This window comes from Notothenia rossii (assembly GCF_949606895.1).
Source record: "Notothenia rossii genome assembly, chromosome: 8".
In the NCBI taxonomy this organism is placed as follows: domain Eukaryota; kingdom Metazoa; phylum Chordata; class Actinopteri; order Perciformes; family Nototheniidae; genus Notothenia; species Notothenia rossii.
Genome location: NC_136906.1, coordinates 4,747,672 through 4,766,983, shown reverse-complemented (window position 1 = coordinate 4,766,983; position 19,312 = coordinate 4,747,672). Strand labels below are relative to the sequence as shown.

Below are 19,312 nucleotides of genomic sequence, written 5' to 3'. Positions count from 1 at the left end.
GAAAAGTAATGGGTAAATATTGATCATGTAAAAGTACCAACTATTACTGATTTTCAAATTGATTATAGTCAATATCTTTCTGGTTTTGCCCTATTGATGAGACGATAATATCATTTGAAGTTGGGTTATACTGATTTTGTGATATGTGACGATGTATCCCATCTGTATACATTTAGGATATCCCAGTTTTGTAAGTTTGTGCTGCATTTTTAAATGCGTTACACTAAAGTAAATCACATTTTCTGTATTTCTCAGACTTGTAGCTTTTCTATTCGTTGCCTTTACTTGCAAAGTCAACGAATCCTCATTACTGACGATTATTTATCAAAATAAATATTTTTAAAAAGCACCGATAGTCAACACTACAATATCGTCCCCTATCGATTGAAATATTTGGTCCAAAATATTGTATTATCTTCATATTGTCCAGCCCTTATTTGAAGACATGATCTTTAGGCTGACTTTTAATTAAAGGTAAATGCATTCAAAGCAATTAATGTGAAATTATTGGCTGATTAATTGGTAATGAAAACAACCCTTTAGTTGCAATACACACTTAATCCATTAGACTGCAGCAACAGATGGTGTCTGTGTTTGATAGAAATGTTTAATTTGCTTCTTTTATGGCGTCTATGATGCATACCTGCACCTCGAGTACAATGATAAAAGCAAACGAGCCTTAGCAACACTCATCTTTAGGCGTGTTGTTCTTCTCTTTGTTCTTGCTTTTGCCAAACAACAAAGCTACCGGGTTTATCATCAGCCATGGCTCGGATTCAACCCAGCATGAGGCCAACTTATCCAAATGTAGTGGAGCGAGTAATGCAGCGAATTTTAAAGGATCATGGGAACGTACACAAAGGAAATGAGAGCACTTAGGTCTGTTCGATGCATGCAGCTCTACTGCCAGATGATGCTGATCTCCCATGAGTGAGGAAACTCCTAAAGGCACACATGACTGCCGGTGTGATGGGAGGGGGAAACGGGAAGGAAAGCCATACAATAAGTCTGAGAGATGTAAAGAAGGGGAGGGGGGGGCAGGCATTGAGAAATGTTAGGAATGCTGCTGCTCCCTGATAAAGGGTGAGTACGGGAGGAATGCAACCCTGAAAAGACTGCATCAACAGAGAGGAGGAGGGGGGTGTTCGGAGGGTGCCAGCTGAGAGGTAAAGCAGGACTAATTTGCCCCACATTCTGTTCAGGATGGGGTCCATATTAGAGATGAGTTTGGAGGCCGGTGTAGCTGTGATGGACGTCAGCTGTAGCGCAGTCTGATGGAGGCATGAGGGAGGCAGGGGTCATGAGAAGAATGGCTCTCGCTCTGCTTTCTTTCTCACAGTTCGGGGTTAATGTGCCGGAACAGACGGGGCCGACATAACCCTGTTAAACGCAGCAACCTCTTCCCTTTGCTCTCAAGGGTCGGACACTTTTTTTTTCAGTTCAGATGAGGAAAGCTGTTTGTATGGACTGCATTTTGTCAGGAGCATAGTTGATGATATTGAGGATCAAAGTTGGAGATGGATGAATATATGGGTCAGTTCAATTTAGCCAGTATTTGAATGTTATGGCAGAAAAATTGGAAACGAAATTAAACTTTTTTGACTATTGTGATTTATGTTTTGCAATATAAGTGAGATCATAATAATTGAAGCGCTCACATTATCCTTGAAAAATATAGTAAACTAATATCAAGAATCTTTTGGAGATTAAGTTTAAATTATGAAATGACCTGTAGGTTGACCTTCTCGAAGTTAATCCAATGTTTTTCCCCTATTCGTTCAAATACACATCTGCTCTTTAAACACATTTTCCTGCATTTAAACTAACTTCTGCAGAGTTGTGTAAAGGCAGTATTTACTGATGTTGAGCAAGAGACTTGGCACGGAAACCTCGCCCCACTGCCAACAATGCGACGCAAAAAACTCTCGGAGATATGAAACGGTGCCAGCTGATATTTATCATACATACGGTTAAATGTTATGCTGGGTTGAACCTGACCTCTGCTGTTACGCAAAAAGCCTCTCAGTGGTCACTAGTTTTTTTTTTATTGGAGGTGAGACAATTCCAAAAAAGGCCAACCACCCTAGTGCTGCTGTGAAAAAACTGTCATTCTCCCGCCATGTAGGAATTATAATTGGGATGGTCTCCTCGCGGTCAGTGAAAGCAAACCATGATCAGTTAATTGCCCGAGTGTCTCTTCCCTCGCTGTAGTTGGGTGTGTCGGCTCAGATCTCTTTCTTCCTCTTGCTCCAAACTGGTCGCACTGGTCTAGCCACTTTCTATATGGGTTAACCCGCAGCACTCCCCGTCAACAACATGCTTTGTGTGGGAGCTTTCAGAAGTGTATTATAGGAGCAGCAGCTTTTGCAGAGCTTGTTGTCTACTGTATATGCCTTTACATGATGTAGTTGTATAAGAAATTAGCAGTGTCGTTGATTATGCATTTGACATCAACAATTAGTTTAAGTTTACTGCAATTCTTATGAGAAACTTTATGTAGTTGCCTCCCAAATCATCATCAAATATTTGTGAAATGAACTGTTTCAATATGCAAATTGCAGGAGGGGATTTTTGTCACTTCTTTGGTGTTGCAGAGTTGTTCCGGCATTCGACTAGTACAGTATTTTACAGACATAAGAAAACATATTTGTTCGGTACAAATCACACTTCATTGCCTCCATTGGAGGTTGGTTGGAAGGTTTGCTGCCTAGTGAATACACACCTCCACTGCTACCTATTGATTGTAGCTAGTATCCATGTAAGGGGATAGGAATGTATTCTAATGTATTTTTTCTATTGACACAACCGAAATCTGTCTAAAAAAACAAACGAGGGAAACGAAAGATAGGCTACCACGAGAGAGAGAGAACGTGACCAAGGCTACCACGAGAGAAAGAAAGAACATGACTAAGGAAAACCACTCTATTAATAATTGAGTAAATGCCGTCATGTTCTACAGATGGTCATCACTTCTTTATGTTACAGTAAATGACTAAGGGCATGATGAGTGGTGTTGTATACCCCACTTGTTCTCTTATCTTGCCTTTTACTGCTTCGATCCTTTATCTTTATGGTTTCTCAGAGGAAGAAATAAACGCAAACGAATAATGAACAAAGGGGACGTTTGTTTCCTGATGAACCTACTGGGTTTAGTCCCTGGAAGTGTTTAGTTGATAAGGGCCAGGCAGAGGTTTTCGTTATCTATCCAAAATCACCCACAGCCAACTCCCCTCCCCTAACCGCTTCTGAGCAGATACCCAACCAACCATGGTAATGACAACACAGACATGCTGCCTTCCCACCAGCAGACAGTTATTTGATCACTCCGAAAAACTGCAAAATAATCTTAAATCTCTGCTCCTCCCCGGGTCCAGCCACTGGAATTTGTATTTATTGCTCACAGCAGTTTGCAAAAGAAGTATCGCAGAGCCTCGCTCGACATGGTTGTGTTTTATGTCGACCCGTCCTCACTCCAGCAAACTCTTCCTGCCGTACATCCCATCAGTGGAGACTTGAGCATTCCTCAGAGATTGCATGTGAAGATGAAAGGGTAGCAAAGGTCTGGCCCTGAACACGAAACACATCCCTCTGCCTGCTTTGCTGCCAGATTTTATTGAAGACGTGTCGCAATGCCAAGGCTTTCCACAGGGTGCTGGAGCAGCTAGCCAGTTGGAAAAAAGAAACCACACATTTTGGATATTAAAACCCAAATTTGGTGGCCCCTGGCATGTTCCAAGCCACTATTGCACGCATTATAGGACATTTTAAACGTCTCAAATATAATGTGAAGAAGAGGCACTGTTACTTTGACATCATTGCCTGTGTAAGTGTGTGTTTGCGATGCGTCTTGGATGGTTCTGCTGCTGTATAAATCCAGATCATTTCTTCATTCACTAAGCCCATAAACGCCTTTGGAGTATATTGGAAATGCATTACTTTCAGTTTCCAAACTGCTGGCACCAGAGTTTCCCCAAGTATCTCCTGTCTGTGCGATCAATGCAGTTCTTAATGTGTTTTTCTCATCAATTATTTTTGTTATCTACAAAGTACACTCTCTTTTCGATGGCAGTACACAACCATCTGACCCATACATATTCAAAATAGGAATGTGGGTGTGGCCCGATACATATGGGACGTTACTCAATGGTCATATTCGAATTGTTTGAAGTGAGGCTAGTGGTTGGAAAATTTACACACATTACAAATCATCTAACTTGAAATCAAACCTTAGATTTAAATATTGTTTGAGATAGATTTTTAGAGTTGAGCAATTCAGAAAAAATAAGTAATTGCAATTATTTTTGCCTGATATTGCATTATGATTTCACAATATCGAGGAGAATGATAACTTTTTGACATTTTTATTGAAAAATATATTAAAAATAATCATTTTGTTTCTGAAAAGAGGATCTGTACAAAACAAGGATTTCATATCCTGTTTTCTCATATTTTTCTGTTACCAAAAATGTCATTGTGATTTGCATATTCCACTAGTCCATATTGCCAATTCAAAGACATTTCGATTAGTTGTGGACCCCTAATTGATATCTACATTTCTAACTACTGTTCATGGCAACACCAATTTTCCTTAACAAGAAACACTCTCTCTTCAGTTAGTATGCTTCAAACATCTGGAACAAACTCCCAGAAACCTGCAGGTCTGCTGTATGTCTTACTAGTTTTAAATCCAGGCTGAAGACTTCTTTTTGCTGCTGCTTTTAATTGAACTATTCATATCTCACACTGCACTGTAACTTTTATCCATGTATTTATGTTATTTTATTATCTTTGCGTTTTAATGACGGCTTTTAAATGCCATTTTCTGAATGTCTTTCATTTTTGTAAAGCACTTTGAATTGCCTTGTGTTGAAAGATATAAATAAACTTGCCTTGCCTTCCTCTCTCTGTAAACAGCTACCATGTCGGCCGCAGACAAGTTCCTGTACGTGGACCGCAACCCGGTCAACAACCCTCTGGCTCAGGCCGACTGGGCCACCAAGAAGCTGGTATGGGTTCCCTCGGAGCGCCTGGGCTTCGAGTGCGGCTCCGTGAAGGAGGAGCGCGGCGACGAGTGCGTGGTGGAGCTGGCCGACTCTGCGAAGAAGGTCCGCGTCAACAAGGACGACATCCAGAAGATGAACCCGCCCAAGTTCAGCAAGGTGGAGGACATGGCCGAGCTCACCTGCCTGAACGAGGCGTCGGTGCTGCACAACCTGAAGGAGAGATACTACTCTGGGCTCATATACGTGAGTACGCAGCCTTCAAGGGTGCACAATCGTAATGGAGTTGTACGATACGATAATACTTTAATGGTCAGATCAAGTCTGAAATGCTCCATGTGTCACATCAACAGACAGATATCAAGACACAACACATGAGAAACAAACGACAAGCATTTAACATAACGGCGCGATCAGTGAGAGAAAACTGCTCAAAGAGCCTTCAGCGTGCTTTTGATCTGGGTTCTGCTCTGTAGCCTGACCCTGAACGGCTCCAACGACAAAAAGCCAATGAGATTTTACCATTTGATTTAGCAGAAACAACATCTGTGGCAACACGTGTTTATGATGTCCCCACCGCTAAGCTAAAGGTGGCTTATGTTACACATGATTACGTTTAGTTGTCTCAGTTAGAAACTTCTTAGCAACCCGTGTTTTAGATTCACCAGTGGGGTATTTACTGACATATTTATTGTCATAGAACAAAAAATCTCTACAGACTGTATTTCATGCATCTAAACAAAAACACATTCCAGAAACCATTGACTTTGAGACGAGGAAACTAGATGTGGTAAAATGTTAACTCATCAGATCTTAGATTTTGGAAGTTGCTGTAATTGGGATGAATATATGGGTCAGTTAAATTTGGCCAGTATTAGAATGTTAGGGCATATCCTATTCTATAAGTGGTGTGTTTTCCTAGTTTTAAGGCTGCATCTCAGTAAAGGGATTTCTTTTCCCAATTCTTATCTTTAACTACCAAGTCATTATATCCGGATTACTAATGATAATTTATCAAAGATCTCAATGTGGGACTACTTTGTGAAAGCATCAATAGTCAGCCCAACACAATGGGGAAAATATCAAAGCATTTCCAAATAAATATTGTGATATTTGGTATTCCCCGAATAGCCCAGCCCTAGTTTGAAGAATTTTCTTTTGAATTGTTACGAAATCCCTTCTGGCTTAAAGAAAACAATCTGTCATGGCCCGTCTCCAAACCATTTAATCTCCTAATTATCTCATTAGGCTCCACTGTTCAAGACAAACCATTATACGCAAATTGTCACTGCAAAGAAACTCTGACATCTGTTAACTATGCGAGCGTTTCTCCCTCTGCACCCCGTCTTGTTTGCTCTCCCTGTGTTTGGAGTTATCTTGTAAACAGGAAGCTGCCAGGGAACAATGCACCATGAGAGATGTGAGACAAATAGTTAGAGAAGTAGAAGGATGGGCGTCCATTTATTTTGCATCGATGGACATGGAATGTAAATGTGTTCCAACTGCTATTACTTCCGCCATAATTAATGTTTTTTATCCTCATGTGGTGGGGCTGGGAGTGATTTGGTCTCTTTGATTGTGTGTAGTGTGACCCGGTCATATCAACACAGGCCTGTTGTCTCCCCCACCCCCCCCCGAGACCCAGGCTACGCTCGGTTAGAGGGCCTCTGGGCTCTGGAGTCTTTTAGACTGAGCGGGTGTATAACAGAGGGAGAGACGCCTGGTACAGAAATGTTGGGAGGGCAGCACAGGAATGCAGCTGATGATGGTAGGAGGGGAACAGATACACAAAAGGAAACATGTAGTGGATTTTATGGAAAGGAATAAAGGTGGATTTTAATGTTCAAAGCAGAAAAGATCATTTCTACCTGAGATACTTGGATGTGGAGTAGCTGCAGCTCGCTCGGTCAATCTTCAGTTCAAAGTTGCAGCAGGGTGGGGTTGAGATTACATAATAATATAGGAGGGTAACAAATCATGAGAAACTCTTGGTGGGGGGAAGGGAAGCTTGTTATTGAATCAGTGCTGAGTCCATGAGCACTTCCTCATTTTTTAGAGACGTCCATGCACTGCGTCTGAGAGTGATTCTGATTCTAGAGTCAATGAGGACAAATCTTCTTCATTATATATTTCACACGTCCTGTCTTTAGGAAGGATTCGACCCTCCTCTTCCACTTGTTCCTTCGCTTTTTATTCCATGTTCAAAAGAGTGTTGCAGGAATGAGTCAAAAACCCGTTAATGAGCAAGCAATTTATCAATTCATGCTTCCCATCTCAAAGTCAATGGTTTATTTAAATGTGTTTTTGGTTGTTAGCCTGAAATAAGGTTTGTGGCTAACAGAAACTGAATATAATTTACATTTTGGTTCTACGACATAAATCAATATACATAAATAAATACCCCACTGGTGAATTTAGAAAAGGTGGTTGCTAACAAGTGTCTAAATGAGATGAATTAACATCATCAAGCCCAACCTTAGCCGCCTTTAGCTTAGTGTTAGTGACGTAAAGTCATGTGACCGTGCTGTAGTTCCTTTATAGCCCAACATTAGCCGCCTTTAGCTTAGCGGTGGTGAAGTCATGTGACCGTGCTGTAGTTCCTTTATAGCCCAACATTAGCCACCTTTAGCTTAGCGGTGGTGAAGTCATGTGACCGTGCTGTAGTTCCTTTATAGCCCAACATTAGCCACCTTTAGCTTAGCGGTGGTGAAGTCATGTGACCACGCTGTAGTTCCTTTATAGCCCAACATTAGCCGCCTTTAGCTTAGCGGTGGTGAAGTCATGTGACCGTGCTGTAGTTCCTTTATAGCCCAACATTAGCCACCTTTAGCTTAGCGGTGGTGAAGTCATGTGACCGTGCTGTAGTTCCTTTATAGCCCAACATTAGCTACCTTTAGCTTAGCGGTGGTGAAGTCATGTGACCGTGCTGTAGTTCCTTTATAGCCCAACATTAGCTACCTTTAGCTTAGCGGTGGTGAAGTCATGTGACCGTGCTGTAGTTCCTTTATAGCCCAACATTAGCTACCTTTAGCTTAGCGGTGGTGAAGTCATGTGACCGTGCTGTAGTTCCTTTATAGCCCAACCTTAGCCACCTTTAGCTTAGCGGTGGTGAAGTCATGTGACCGTGCTGTAGTTCCTTTGTAGCCCAACATTAGCCACCTTTAGCTTAGCGGTGGTGAAGTCATGTGACCGTGCTGTAGTTCCTTTGTAGCCCAACATTAGCCACCTTTAGCTTAGCGGTGGTGAAGTCATGTGACCGTGCTGTTGTTCCTTTATAGCCTAGCGTTAGCTTTTAACTTCTGGCGGTTGCATTTAACCTTAAAAAATTACAAAATTGGTGTTCATTTATAGTTTATCCTGCTGAAATGTGTGTTTTGCCATCTTTCTCCTAAACGCCTCCTCTCTCCGCCTTGCAGACATACTCCGGGCTCTTCTGCGTGGTGATAAACCCGTACAAGAACCTGCCCATCTACTCGGAGGAGATCGTTGACATGTACAAGGGCAAGAAGAGGCACGAAATGCCGCCTCACATCTACGCCATCACTGACACGGCTTACAGAAGCATGATGCAGGGTAAGGCACCACGAGAACATTAGTGGGACATCATGAAGGGGAATTTAAAGTCCACTACTCGATGAAGACTTCTCCCATGTATTCAAACGGCCCCTTGCTTGTAATACTGGTCCCTTTTTAAGACCTCATTGTCAATGAAGCTACTGTTCAGAGTGGTACTGCTTGGAGCTATAAACTATACGACTCCTGTGAGACTATTAAGTTCCTATACATACATCTGCATCACTACCTGCTCTAAAAAATAAATTAGGTACATGGGAGTAGCTTGTATATTGAGTTTCAGCCTTTAAATGGAAGACCATAGGCCCGTTCACACCGGAGTACTTTTATCCGCACTTTTCACGTTAAGTTCCGATGGTGCCTGGAATTTTGCGTTCACACCAAAAAGAGTACTTAGTTCAGAGAACTTTTACCCCCACTTTTAGTCCCTGCTAGAGAGGTGGTACTATCCTGGGGAGGAAAAAGTACCAATTTCGATTGGCTGGGCGGATTGCAAACCACGCCTCGTAAAACTCTGAAAAGTTTTGTGAAGCTGCCATTGTATTCGCTGGCATTAGAGTTATTAGCATAAGTGTCAGCGTTCTGGCGATTTACTCGGAAGGCTTCAGTAGAAGCTGCTGGGACTCCCAGCAGCTTCTACTGAAGCCAGTCCCTAACTCTGGGGACTTCCGGTCGGGGACTTCGGGTGGCAGTATACGCCGTGAAGTGGTTTGCGGCCTGCCAGTAAACCCAAAGCAGAAGAAGTGGCGTCAGCGGCTTCATTTGCTTAATCTTCCCTCAGGGAACTTATTCCGGTGTGAAGGCGATCTGCTCTTAGTTCCATGGGGGCACTAAGTGCTGGCACTAAGTGCGGCAAAGTACTTGGTGTGAAAGCGGCTATTGGCTCCAGGATATTGAACTTTATCGGTAGCAGAGTTCTCCAATGCTCTCGTTCAAGGAAGGAGTGTTTCTTGTTTAATATTTAATACAAACAGGAGGAAACCAAGAACATCTTGCATCTAAGACTCTTCACAAAGTGTATTTTTAAAATTGATGCAGCACAGTTTCAATTTAAAACTAACTTTGAAGTCATTTTGTTGGAATTGTATTTTGGTATGTGTTTTGTTTTGCTAGATGTCGTGTGTCTGCCTTATGGTATCTTGTGTTTTTGTAGCTATTATGTTTCCACATTACCTATATAAGAAGTAATTGTGACTTTAATCCACATTTACAACCAACCCCGCACATTAAGAGCACCTAATTGGCATTTCCTGCACAGCTTTTTTTTATGGTAATGTGTTTCTTAAGCCTTGTATGCTGTCCTATTTTTTTTTTTTTTCTGATATGCCGTCATGCACCTCACATAAAAAAACCAACTCCCTCTCCGTTCCATTGGTGTTCTTTTTCTCCATGTTTGGAGATTTCAGACCACATTTTTGGGAGGCGAGGGTAATTGGCTGGTGAGTTTGAAACCCGGTAGCGCCCCTTTACAGTCACAGGAAGCCGGATATGGATTTCCTGTCTGTGGCCAATAGACTTCCTGTTGTACCGGCTAAAGAACTGTATGGATTGTGGTGATAACATACTCACTTAGCATAGCTGTTCTGCAGAAGGTGACATGTTTTAACATTTGTATCCTTTTTCTGCAGATCGTGAAGACCAGTCCATTCTTTGCACGTGAGTTACAAATGTCCACATCACATACTTTTGGGCCTTCTGGCTGCGCATCACTCATTCACCAATGGGTAATGTTTAGATGGATTTTAGGAACTTCCCCTCAATTCTATTGGCTCTAACGGTTAAAAAGAGGTGTCAATCATCAAAATTGACCAAGGTGGCCAGAGATATGGAAAATGCACCCAAATGAACCCAAAAGTTTTTTTTTCTTTCTAAATCTCTCTAAAAAGGTCAAATATCACTTGTTTTGCATCAATCTTGATACAGGGTACTTATTAAATGTTATAGTGTGGATTCCTAAAGCTTTTAGTCTACTAACCCATCATTCAAGGGTGGTTTTCACTAGAAGTAATTTTTTTCTTTTGTTCAATCTGAATTTACTTTAAAATAAAAAAATTCTATATTGATTCTGACTTTTCTTTTCTAAATCCAACTCACAGGTTTATCATTACTTTGAGGAAAAAGATTATTAATTTACCCCTTTTTGAATTGAAGCATTCGTTCTGGGAATGTCATTTTTGAGCCTGAGACCTGAAAAACAGGCTCAGGGCTAAACTGGTTAAATCTTGTGTTTTTTTAAATTATAGTTCTTTCTTAACTTTTTAAAGCTTTTTTAAATGTCATTTATAGCAGCCTATGTTATTACTTTATTCACACTATAACCAATTATTTTTTTTACCTGTTTTTCCTCAGCTGAATCCACATAGTTTATACATAGAAAATAAAATATAAACAAAGTCAAGAGAAGTACAAAAATAACTGAAATAAAATGGATTGTGTTCAAAATGTGTTTTTAAAACATACATCTTGTGTTTTTCGAGCCCTCTTGTTGTTCTGACTCTGTATCTCCCTCCTTTGTCCCACAGAGGAGAGTCCGGTGCCGGTAAGACGGAGAACACCAAGAAGGTGATCCAGTATCTGGCTCACGTTGCCTCCTCTCACAAGACCAAGAAAGACCAGGTCAGTCCTGCCTCTCACCACACAGAACATCCCTTTAAAAACCTCCGTTAACTCTTCTTACGTCCTCCAGTCACTCCCCCTTTATCATTTACTCACTCCCTTCCTCCATCTCTCCCTGATTTTCATTTTCAGGTGAGGAACGACATTTCCCTTCCCCTGTTTTTAGACATCTTTCATTGTGACTGTGATGTGTGTGATATTAGTGTATGCGCACTAGAGTGTGTGTACTAGGGCTGCTCGATTATGGCAAAAATCATAATCTCGGATTACTTAGGTCAATAATTGATATCACGATTATTAAAAACAATTATCCATTTACTTTGAAAACATCCATTTATTGAAAAAAAAATGTTGCACAGTATGTCTTTAACAGTTGATTACCCTGAGCTTTAAGTGTAATTCAACTGGAAAAAATAAATAAATAATCATTTTATTTAGATTAGGTTCTTTTCATAATCGTCGCAAGCTAAATCGTAATTGCGATTTTAAAATACAATTTAATTGAGCAGCCCTAGTGTGTACGTGATTTGAATCCAGTAGACAAACTCCTGTGTGGTCGAGCTGCCATCGAAGGAACATTATATAACAGCCAGATAAACAGTGGTGCAACTTTTTTACATATATTTTCATTTTAGAAAGTCATATCTTTACAGGGCAAACATACAACATTATTATTATTTTTATTTATGTATAATTTATTTTTTATCATTATTATTATTTTTACATTGCATATATTTCCATCTCACAACAACAGCTATTAAATCCTGTGTATTTACATTATTATTTATTATTATGTTTGAGTTTTTTCCCCAATTTTTCAACAAATACATTAACTTTATTATAATTTTTCAATATTATTATTTGTATTTATTTGTTTCCACATTTCATCAAAAACATCACCTTTTTATTATTAGTATCATTTTTGAAATATTATTTCAGTTGCAAAGTTCAGAGTTCATCAGATTATAATCTAAGTACAGCTTTTAAATGCACTCTCCTGGCACTCATGTGTGACATTTACCAGAGGCCTTACCTCATGTGTGATGTATTTGCAGATGTACCTGCGGCTTCTCATCAGAATTATAACTCACTCTAGCATTACACATTACATCAGAGTGGAAAAGCTGCCCTGCTGTTATCTGGCTCTATGATAGATGAAATCAACACAGTGGGGTTTGATGAAAACCACATCTATCATCCCTTTTTTTTGAGGTTGTATTTCTCTCTTCCCATCAACAGAACAGCTCGTTCCTGTCACATGTGAGTTAACTCTCTCCCTCCATTCGCTCCCCCCCCCCCCCCCCCACCTGCTTCTGTCACCACCTTCCTCCCTCACCCTCATCCTCCTCCCTCTCCTCCCCCTCGCTGGGAGTCACTTTGTATGAAGGGCAGAGGTGACATGTCTCGGCAGCCAATAGGAAGCAGGGAGGAAGTTTGTTTGCAGATCAGTGGCAGCCAAATGTGTTCCTGTGAAAAATTCAGCCAGACAATGGGAGGATAAGAGGAAAGGGGGCGGGGGGGGGCTTTGCTGGGAAAAAACACAGCAATTGTTTTGGTCTCAAAGATGTATTTATTTGTCTGGTTGAATTTTTCATCATTTTGTATCGCTACTCTGTGCGTCCAACGTTTCATCGTGCTTTTTTCTCTTTTTGCATATTATTAAAACGGCTTGGTGCGTGTTCAACATACACCTGTTATCAGCTTCTTATTTATTTAAATCATAAATGAAATGTTTAGTGAGCAGTCCAGGATCAGATAGAATCAGAAATACGTTTTTTTTAATACAAAAAAAAAGTACAATATCATTATTGTCTTGATGTCAATTTGGATTTTTTTTTTTTACATCCATCTTTTTTGATAACATCTGGGCTCTACAAACAACCACCAGAGGAATCTAAATCTACAAATACAATACTAATTTAATTAGCATTCAGATGTTGATTTTACATTTTAATTACCTTATGAATGAAGCTCTACGGTACACCCTTAAAAAAAAAACATAATCCAGGGCCTTCAGTAGGTCAACTTGTACTCAAACACTGGAAAGCCTAATTAATGACACTCTGGTAGTTCAGACATTTCTACTTAACATGTGCTTAACCGATGAATCAGAAAGCACTACCTTTTATAATTTCTGGCTGAAGTCATCATGTTTTTGCTGGATATGTTCGAGTGATCTGCAAAGCTTACATTCTTAGCAAACCTTGAGTTAAAACCAAACCAGTATAGCCCGAAAGAAGCGGTTGAAAGTGATATTGCAGCAGGAAGGAGCATTTGTTTGTTTTGTGTGGTGTTCACTTCTCTGGGTGATGGGTTACTGATGAGGGTCTCTGGGTGTTTGCAGGTTTGGGCACTAACATGACGTTTTGTGTGGGGGAATTGCTTGGGTGTGTGTTTGTGTGTTGCTCGGGTGTGTTTATGGTTCCCTCCTTTTATGTTGAAATGTTTTGTTCACTCCATGTTCTCCTCGGACGTAAGTACATCGTGGGGAATTTCTATTATTTCAGCATGTTATTTAATAAAAGAAACAAAGTAATCAGTTTCTTACAATTAATTAAAGTTATTATAAATGAATACCAGAATAAGAGTCTCACAGTAAATCCGTCTTGAAGATCTGATGATATATCCCTTGCTGAGAATGATCCTGATTTAACAGAAGAGCATTAGGGCCGGGCATAAAGGGGAAATGGAGTAGATAGATTTAGGATTTTTAGATTATACTAAAACATTTTAGTTAATTTGAAATGGCAAGAATAAGTCCAAATGTTAAAAGTAAATTACATTTTTCAAAAGTTGAAAAGTCAAGAATAAAATGGGAAAATTCAATAAAAAGTTGAAATGAAAAATAATAATTTTGAAAGGTGGAATAAAAAGTCGAGAAATATTCAATTTTTAAATTTAGAGAATAGTCAAATTGTTAAGATAAGAGTTTTTATTTTCTTGAAGGTTATTGAGAAATATGTTGAGTGTCGAGAATAAAGTTGAAATGTTGAGACGCAATGTGAACCCATTTTGAAAATATAATTCGTCTATACTCTTGACATTACGACTTTATTCTTAAAATGCCAAATAATATTCAATAATACCATCTTAAAAACCTTCCTCCTCATTCTGTACTCCCTTATGCTTGGCCCTAATACTCTTCCCTATGATTTACTTGTGGTAAACAAATGGAACGTGTACTTTATATTCTTGCCTTGCTGTTCTGTTCCTTTCCACCAGGGGGAGCTGGAGAAGCAGCTGCTGCAGGCCAACCCCATCCTCGAAGCCTTCGGAAACGCCAAGACCGTCAAAAACGACAACTCTTCCCGATTCGTGAGTACTACATATTCTGATTCAGACTTTTCAATAACTTTTCCACACACACATTCTTAAATCTGTGTTCTTCCTGCTTCCTGTAGGGAAAATTCATCAGGATCAACTTTGATGTCAATGGCTACATCGTTGGAGCCAATATTGAAACTTGTATCCTTCATACGGTCATTGCGTCCCTGTCATGTTCAATACATCCAAACATCTTTGAGATTTCGTAGCCTTTTTAGAAACGTTTGTTTTACATACTGTGCTGTGACTATGTTTGGCTTCTTTGTAAAATACTAACTTTGATGACTTTTTTACTCCACTTTTACTATATATATCCCCAGTGGCGGCGCCAGAGTATTTGTGTTGGGTAATCTATGGTAGGGCTAACCCATACAGTGGTGGGGCTCATGTCAGTATTTGCAATGTAATTACATACTCGCTATATCGCCCCCCTTGACAGTCAAACGCCACGCGTGAGGTTTAGATTATTTCCCTCTCTCGATCAGAATGGAACTGTTTGAAATAAAACGGCACATTTGTCTTGTAGTAAATAAAAAGGGATCACTGTGAACGTGACGTATGGTAGTACACGTTGATCCAATGGGGATACTGAATGGTGGTTCCGATTGATCTCAATCAGTAAGGCATGACGCAGACCCAACGTTTCGTTGCTCTGATTGGCTGTAGGTCTATTCAAATTGCATTCGGAGGCATTTTGATCTGACCGCGGCCGCACTGATATTATAACACGAGAGAATTTCCACACCGTTAGTGAATAAAACTCCCCCACTACTTGGACTATTCCTTGCACCCCTCTTCTAGCATAAGCCAGAATGGTCTCAACCATATTGCATCAATAACGTGCACTTGTTACAGCAGGATCAGTTTGTGTGTTGTGGACACGACACGTATATTTTCGCAATCCGTGTTCTCAACATTTAGCATTTTGCTTATTTAATTGAATTTGCTTACTTTAACATCATTTTTCATGGTGGGACTAAGCTAGGGCTGCTCGATTATGGCAAAAATCATTATTTGGGTCAATAATTGTAATTGCGATTATTCATTGACTTTCAAAACATCCATTTATTGGAGAAAAAATGTGAACAGTATGTTTTTAACAGTTGATTACTGTGAACTTTAAGTATAATTCAACTTAAAAAACAAAAACAAAAATTTTATTTAAAAAATAAATAAAGTAATAATAAAAAGATAATCGTTTTATTTCGATTACGTTGTTTTCGTAATCGTTGCAAGCCGTAATCGCGATTTAAAAAAAAAAAAAAGATTTTTAATTGAGCAGCATAGGCAAAGCCATTTCTTGGTATGGCTGTAGCCTACCCCAGCCACACCCTGGCGCTGCCACTGTATATCCCAAATACTGTCCATCAAACAAGTTGCGTCTCTTATGATAAGAAGACATCGTAGTACTTGTTGGCTTGTGTATAAAGCTTTTTTTGGCTGAATCACAGCACGATTTTGAAGTCATGATGGTATTCGAGAACTTGTCCTTGACCTATTGACCACTAGACCTGTTGGAGAAATCCCGTGCCATTCGTCAGGCCAAAGACGAGAGGACCTTCCATCTCTTCTACTACCTGCTCACGGGGGCCGGAGATAAACTGCGAGGTAAGGAACACACGACTTTCTGAGAGTATTTGCAGAGTGTTGATCCTGAACAGTGGGCCTTCTCATAAGGGTTTTTACCGTCTGTCCTTTCACTCACTGCAACCATCCTTTATCTCTCAGAGGAACTACTCCTTGAGAACTACAACAACTACCGCTTCCTCTCCAACGGGAACGTCACTATTCCCGGGCAGCAGGACAAGGACCTGTTCACGGAGACTCTGGATGCCTTCAAGATCATGAGCATCCCCGAGGACGAGCTGATCGGTATGGAAGATTACTCTCATTGTTAGGAAAATCTCACAGGTCCCCGGCTTGAGCTTCAATCTCAGGATCCGTGTATTTATGATCCTCTCAAGAATGGAAGTAGTCATCACATACAAATCTCCAAAATCTGTATTTTTTTTCTCAAAATTCTGTATTTTAAAAAAAAAAATCTGTTTTTTTTCTCAAAACCTCAAAATTCTGACTTTTTTCTCAAAACCTCAAAATTCTGTATTTTTTTCTCAAAATTCAGTTTTTTTGTCTCAAAATCCAGACTTTTTTCTCAAAATCCAGAATTCTTATCAAAATTCTGACTTTTTTAAAATCAAAATCCTGTATTTGTTATCAAAATCCGAATTTGTATTCCCCGAGTGGGACTTTGCCTATGTTTACGTGCTGATGTCAGCAACTTGAAAGTTTGTTAATGCTCCCGTTTGTTGTTTTTGTGCAGGCTTGTTGAAGGTGGTCTCCTCTGTGCTGCAGCTCGGGAACATGAGCTTCAAGAAGGAGCGCCACACAGACCAGGCCTCCATGCCAGACAACACCGGTACGTTAAACTTGTGTTACAACCCGGCTCTTGGGCTGTAACAAAAAGCTGGGAGGCGAGACGAGGGGATGGAAATATAACGATCCTTTATTAGTGGACACAAAAGTAAACACGGGGACAGTGCGAGAGGAATGAGAGCGAGAGACACGTATCCGGCTGGGCTCTCTTCTTCTAGGCTTTTCGACCCAGGTGCAGCTCATCAGGTAAACGCCGGATCCTGTAAACAGAGAGAGAGACCACGGGACGCCTAGTGGTGTGGAGGGGTCGGCACACTTGAAACAGTTGTTTTATTAAAGACAATACCACCAAGTTGTTTTCCTTCGGTCTGAACTTGGAGAAACTGAGTTTAATTATTATCCTCAGTCTTTCAACAATAAACCCAGAAAACACTTTTAAATCAGACTTTTCTATTTTAATCAATCAAAAGACTATTCCTTATATATGACTATATCTTATACTCGACTGTACATTTTATTCTTGTACTATTCTTGCCCAATTTAAGAATAAAATATCTTGATAAACATAAGTAAAAAATATGCAATACATATCAAATAATTCAAAATTAAAGAAAAAATATTATTTAAACATAAGAAATGAAAGTAAAAATGTGAAATAAAGGTTTTAATTATTTACAACTTTTAAAATAATGTATGTATTTAGATAAAAGTAAAAATGAGGGTTAGGGTTGCTGATGGTTGGGTAACTCCCAGTGTTTTTTTCTGCACTTTCTTGATGCTTTTAATCTTTTTTGTAAAGCACTTTGAATTGCTTGACTGTTAAAATGCACCCTTTAAATAAACCAACCTTCCCCCCCCCTTTCTTGTGACCCAGCTGCACAGAAGGTGAGCCACCTGATGGGCATGAACGTGACCGACTTCACCCGGGCCATCCTGTCCCCGAGGATCAAGGTGGGCCGAGACTACGTGCAGAAAGCTCAGACTCAGGAGCAGGCGGAGTTCGCCGTGGAGGCTTTAGCTAAAGCTACGTACGAGAGGATGTTCCGCTGGCTCGTCATGAGGATCAACAAAGCTCTGGACAAAACCAAGAGGCAGGGGGCGTCCTTCATCGGCATCCTGGACATCGCCGGCTTCGAGATCTTTGAGGTACAGGAATTAAAAGCAAACTGTAAATGCTTTGATTGTTCAGGTTCATACAAACTAGTGTAGTAGAAGGCGTCACTTATCTCTAATCAGAATACCTTATTTATTTATGCTTCAAAGGCTAGAATACAAATATGTATACAATCATAATGAGTTAAGTAAAAATGTGCAATTAAAGAAATAGGAAAAATAAATAATTGCAATTAAAAGATTAAATAAAGATATGTATACAAAAAGTCATAGCATGTATAACAATAAATATGTAAATATTTTATAAAATATTCAGTCGTTTATTAGTTGCAAAAAAGATAATATCATTTTTTTTAAGCTGCTGATGGTTAAAATCGATAGATACATTGATGGATAGGTAGATGGATGGGTAGAGGGCCTGACACTGTATTACGATAATACTTTAATGGTCAGATCAAGTCTTGAAATGCTCCTATCATCACAGCAGCTCCATGTGTAACATCAACATGGACAAATATCAAGACGCAATACATGAAAAACAAACATTTAACATGAACAATACATGAAAAACAAACATTAACAAATATGTGTAAAAACAAATGTAATGTTTTTATTTGTCGATCACCACTTTTCTCTAACGTGTGTCTCCTTTGTCCCCCAGCTGAACTCCTTCGAGCAGCTGTGCATCAACTACACCAACGAGAAGCTGCAGCAGCTGTTCAACCACACCATGTTCATCCTGGAGCAGGAGGAGTACCAGAGGGAGGGCATCGAGTGGAGCTTCATCGACTTCGGCCTGGACCTGCAGCCCTGCATCGACCTCATCGAGAAACCCGTACGTTCTGCAGACCTCACACACCTGTCTCCCCCCCCCCCTCCTGTCCCCCCTTAAAGACCTGTTTTATCATCAGATATTGTCATGTCTTCTCTGATGTTGCAGTTTCCCCACTTGAAAGGGACTTGAAACATCTACTGGACTTTTAAACAGGATTCCACTCCAATGACACAGCACCTGTTACTTTTCAGTCTTTTATTTCAGCAGTTTACTTGAAACAAACTTCCATTTATTTGCTGAGTGGCTCTTTTTAGGTGAAAAACCTTTGAAGACAAGAAAGATGCATTAGACAACTTGCAATAGTCATTAAAATAAATAAAGCATGCAAATCATACACGTCCACTGCTGCCTCTTTTACGAAATATTTTACAAATAAACTGGGCAGACTAAGCACAGACTTATTCGTTTTAAACATGAAATCAATTTTCTAAAGCTCTTCTAGTTCTACTTAAAGATCTCCTGTCATGTTATTTATATA

The 19,312-nt window shown here is 39.9% G+C and overlaps 1 protein-coding gene across 2 annotated transcripts in view; it reads left to right on the top strand.

The window, feature by feature from the left end:
• Positions 1-19,312, top strand: part of LOC307015622 (myosin-9-like) — a 61,612-nt gene that overhangs the window by 9,359 nt on the left and 32,941 nt on the right. The window contains exons 2-13 of one of the 2 annotated variants that reach the window (XM_079644356.1): positions 4,915-5,246; positions 8,417-8,573; positions 10,202-10,229; positions 11,096-11,189; positions 12,429-12,449; positions 14,412-14,504; positions 14,591-14,654; positions 16,023-16,121; positions 16,242-16,385; positions 16,834-16,929; positions 17,761-18,032; positions 18,661-18,834. In XM_079644356.1, coding sequence (XP_079500482.1) covers positions 4,920-5,246; positions 8,417-8,573; positions 10,202-10,229; positions 11,096-11,189; positions 12,429-12,449; positions 14,412-14,504; positions 14,591-14,654; positions 16,023-16,121; positions 16,242-16,385; positions 16,834-16,929; positions 17,761-18,032; positions 18,661-18,834 — 1,569 coding nt within the window. In that variant the 5' untranslated portion in view covers positions 4,915-4,919. The remainder of the gene's footprint in view (positions 1-4,914; positions 5,247-8,416; positions 8,574-10,201; positions 10,230-11,095; positions 11,190-12,428; positions 12,450-14,411; positions 14,505-14,590; positions 14,655-16,022; positions 16,122-16,241; positions 16,386-16,833; positions 16,930-17,760; positions 18,033-18,660; positions 18,835-19,312) is intronic. The other variant, XM_079644357.1, reaches the window with a different exon arrangement.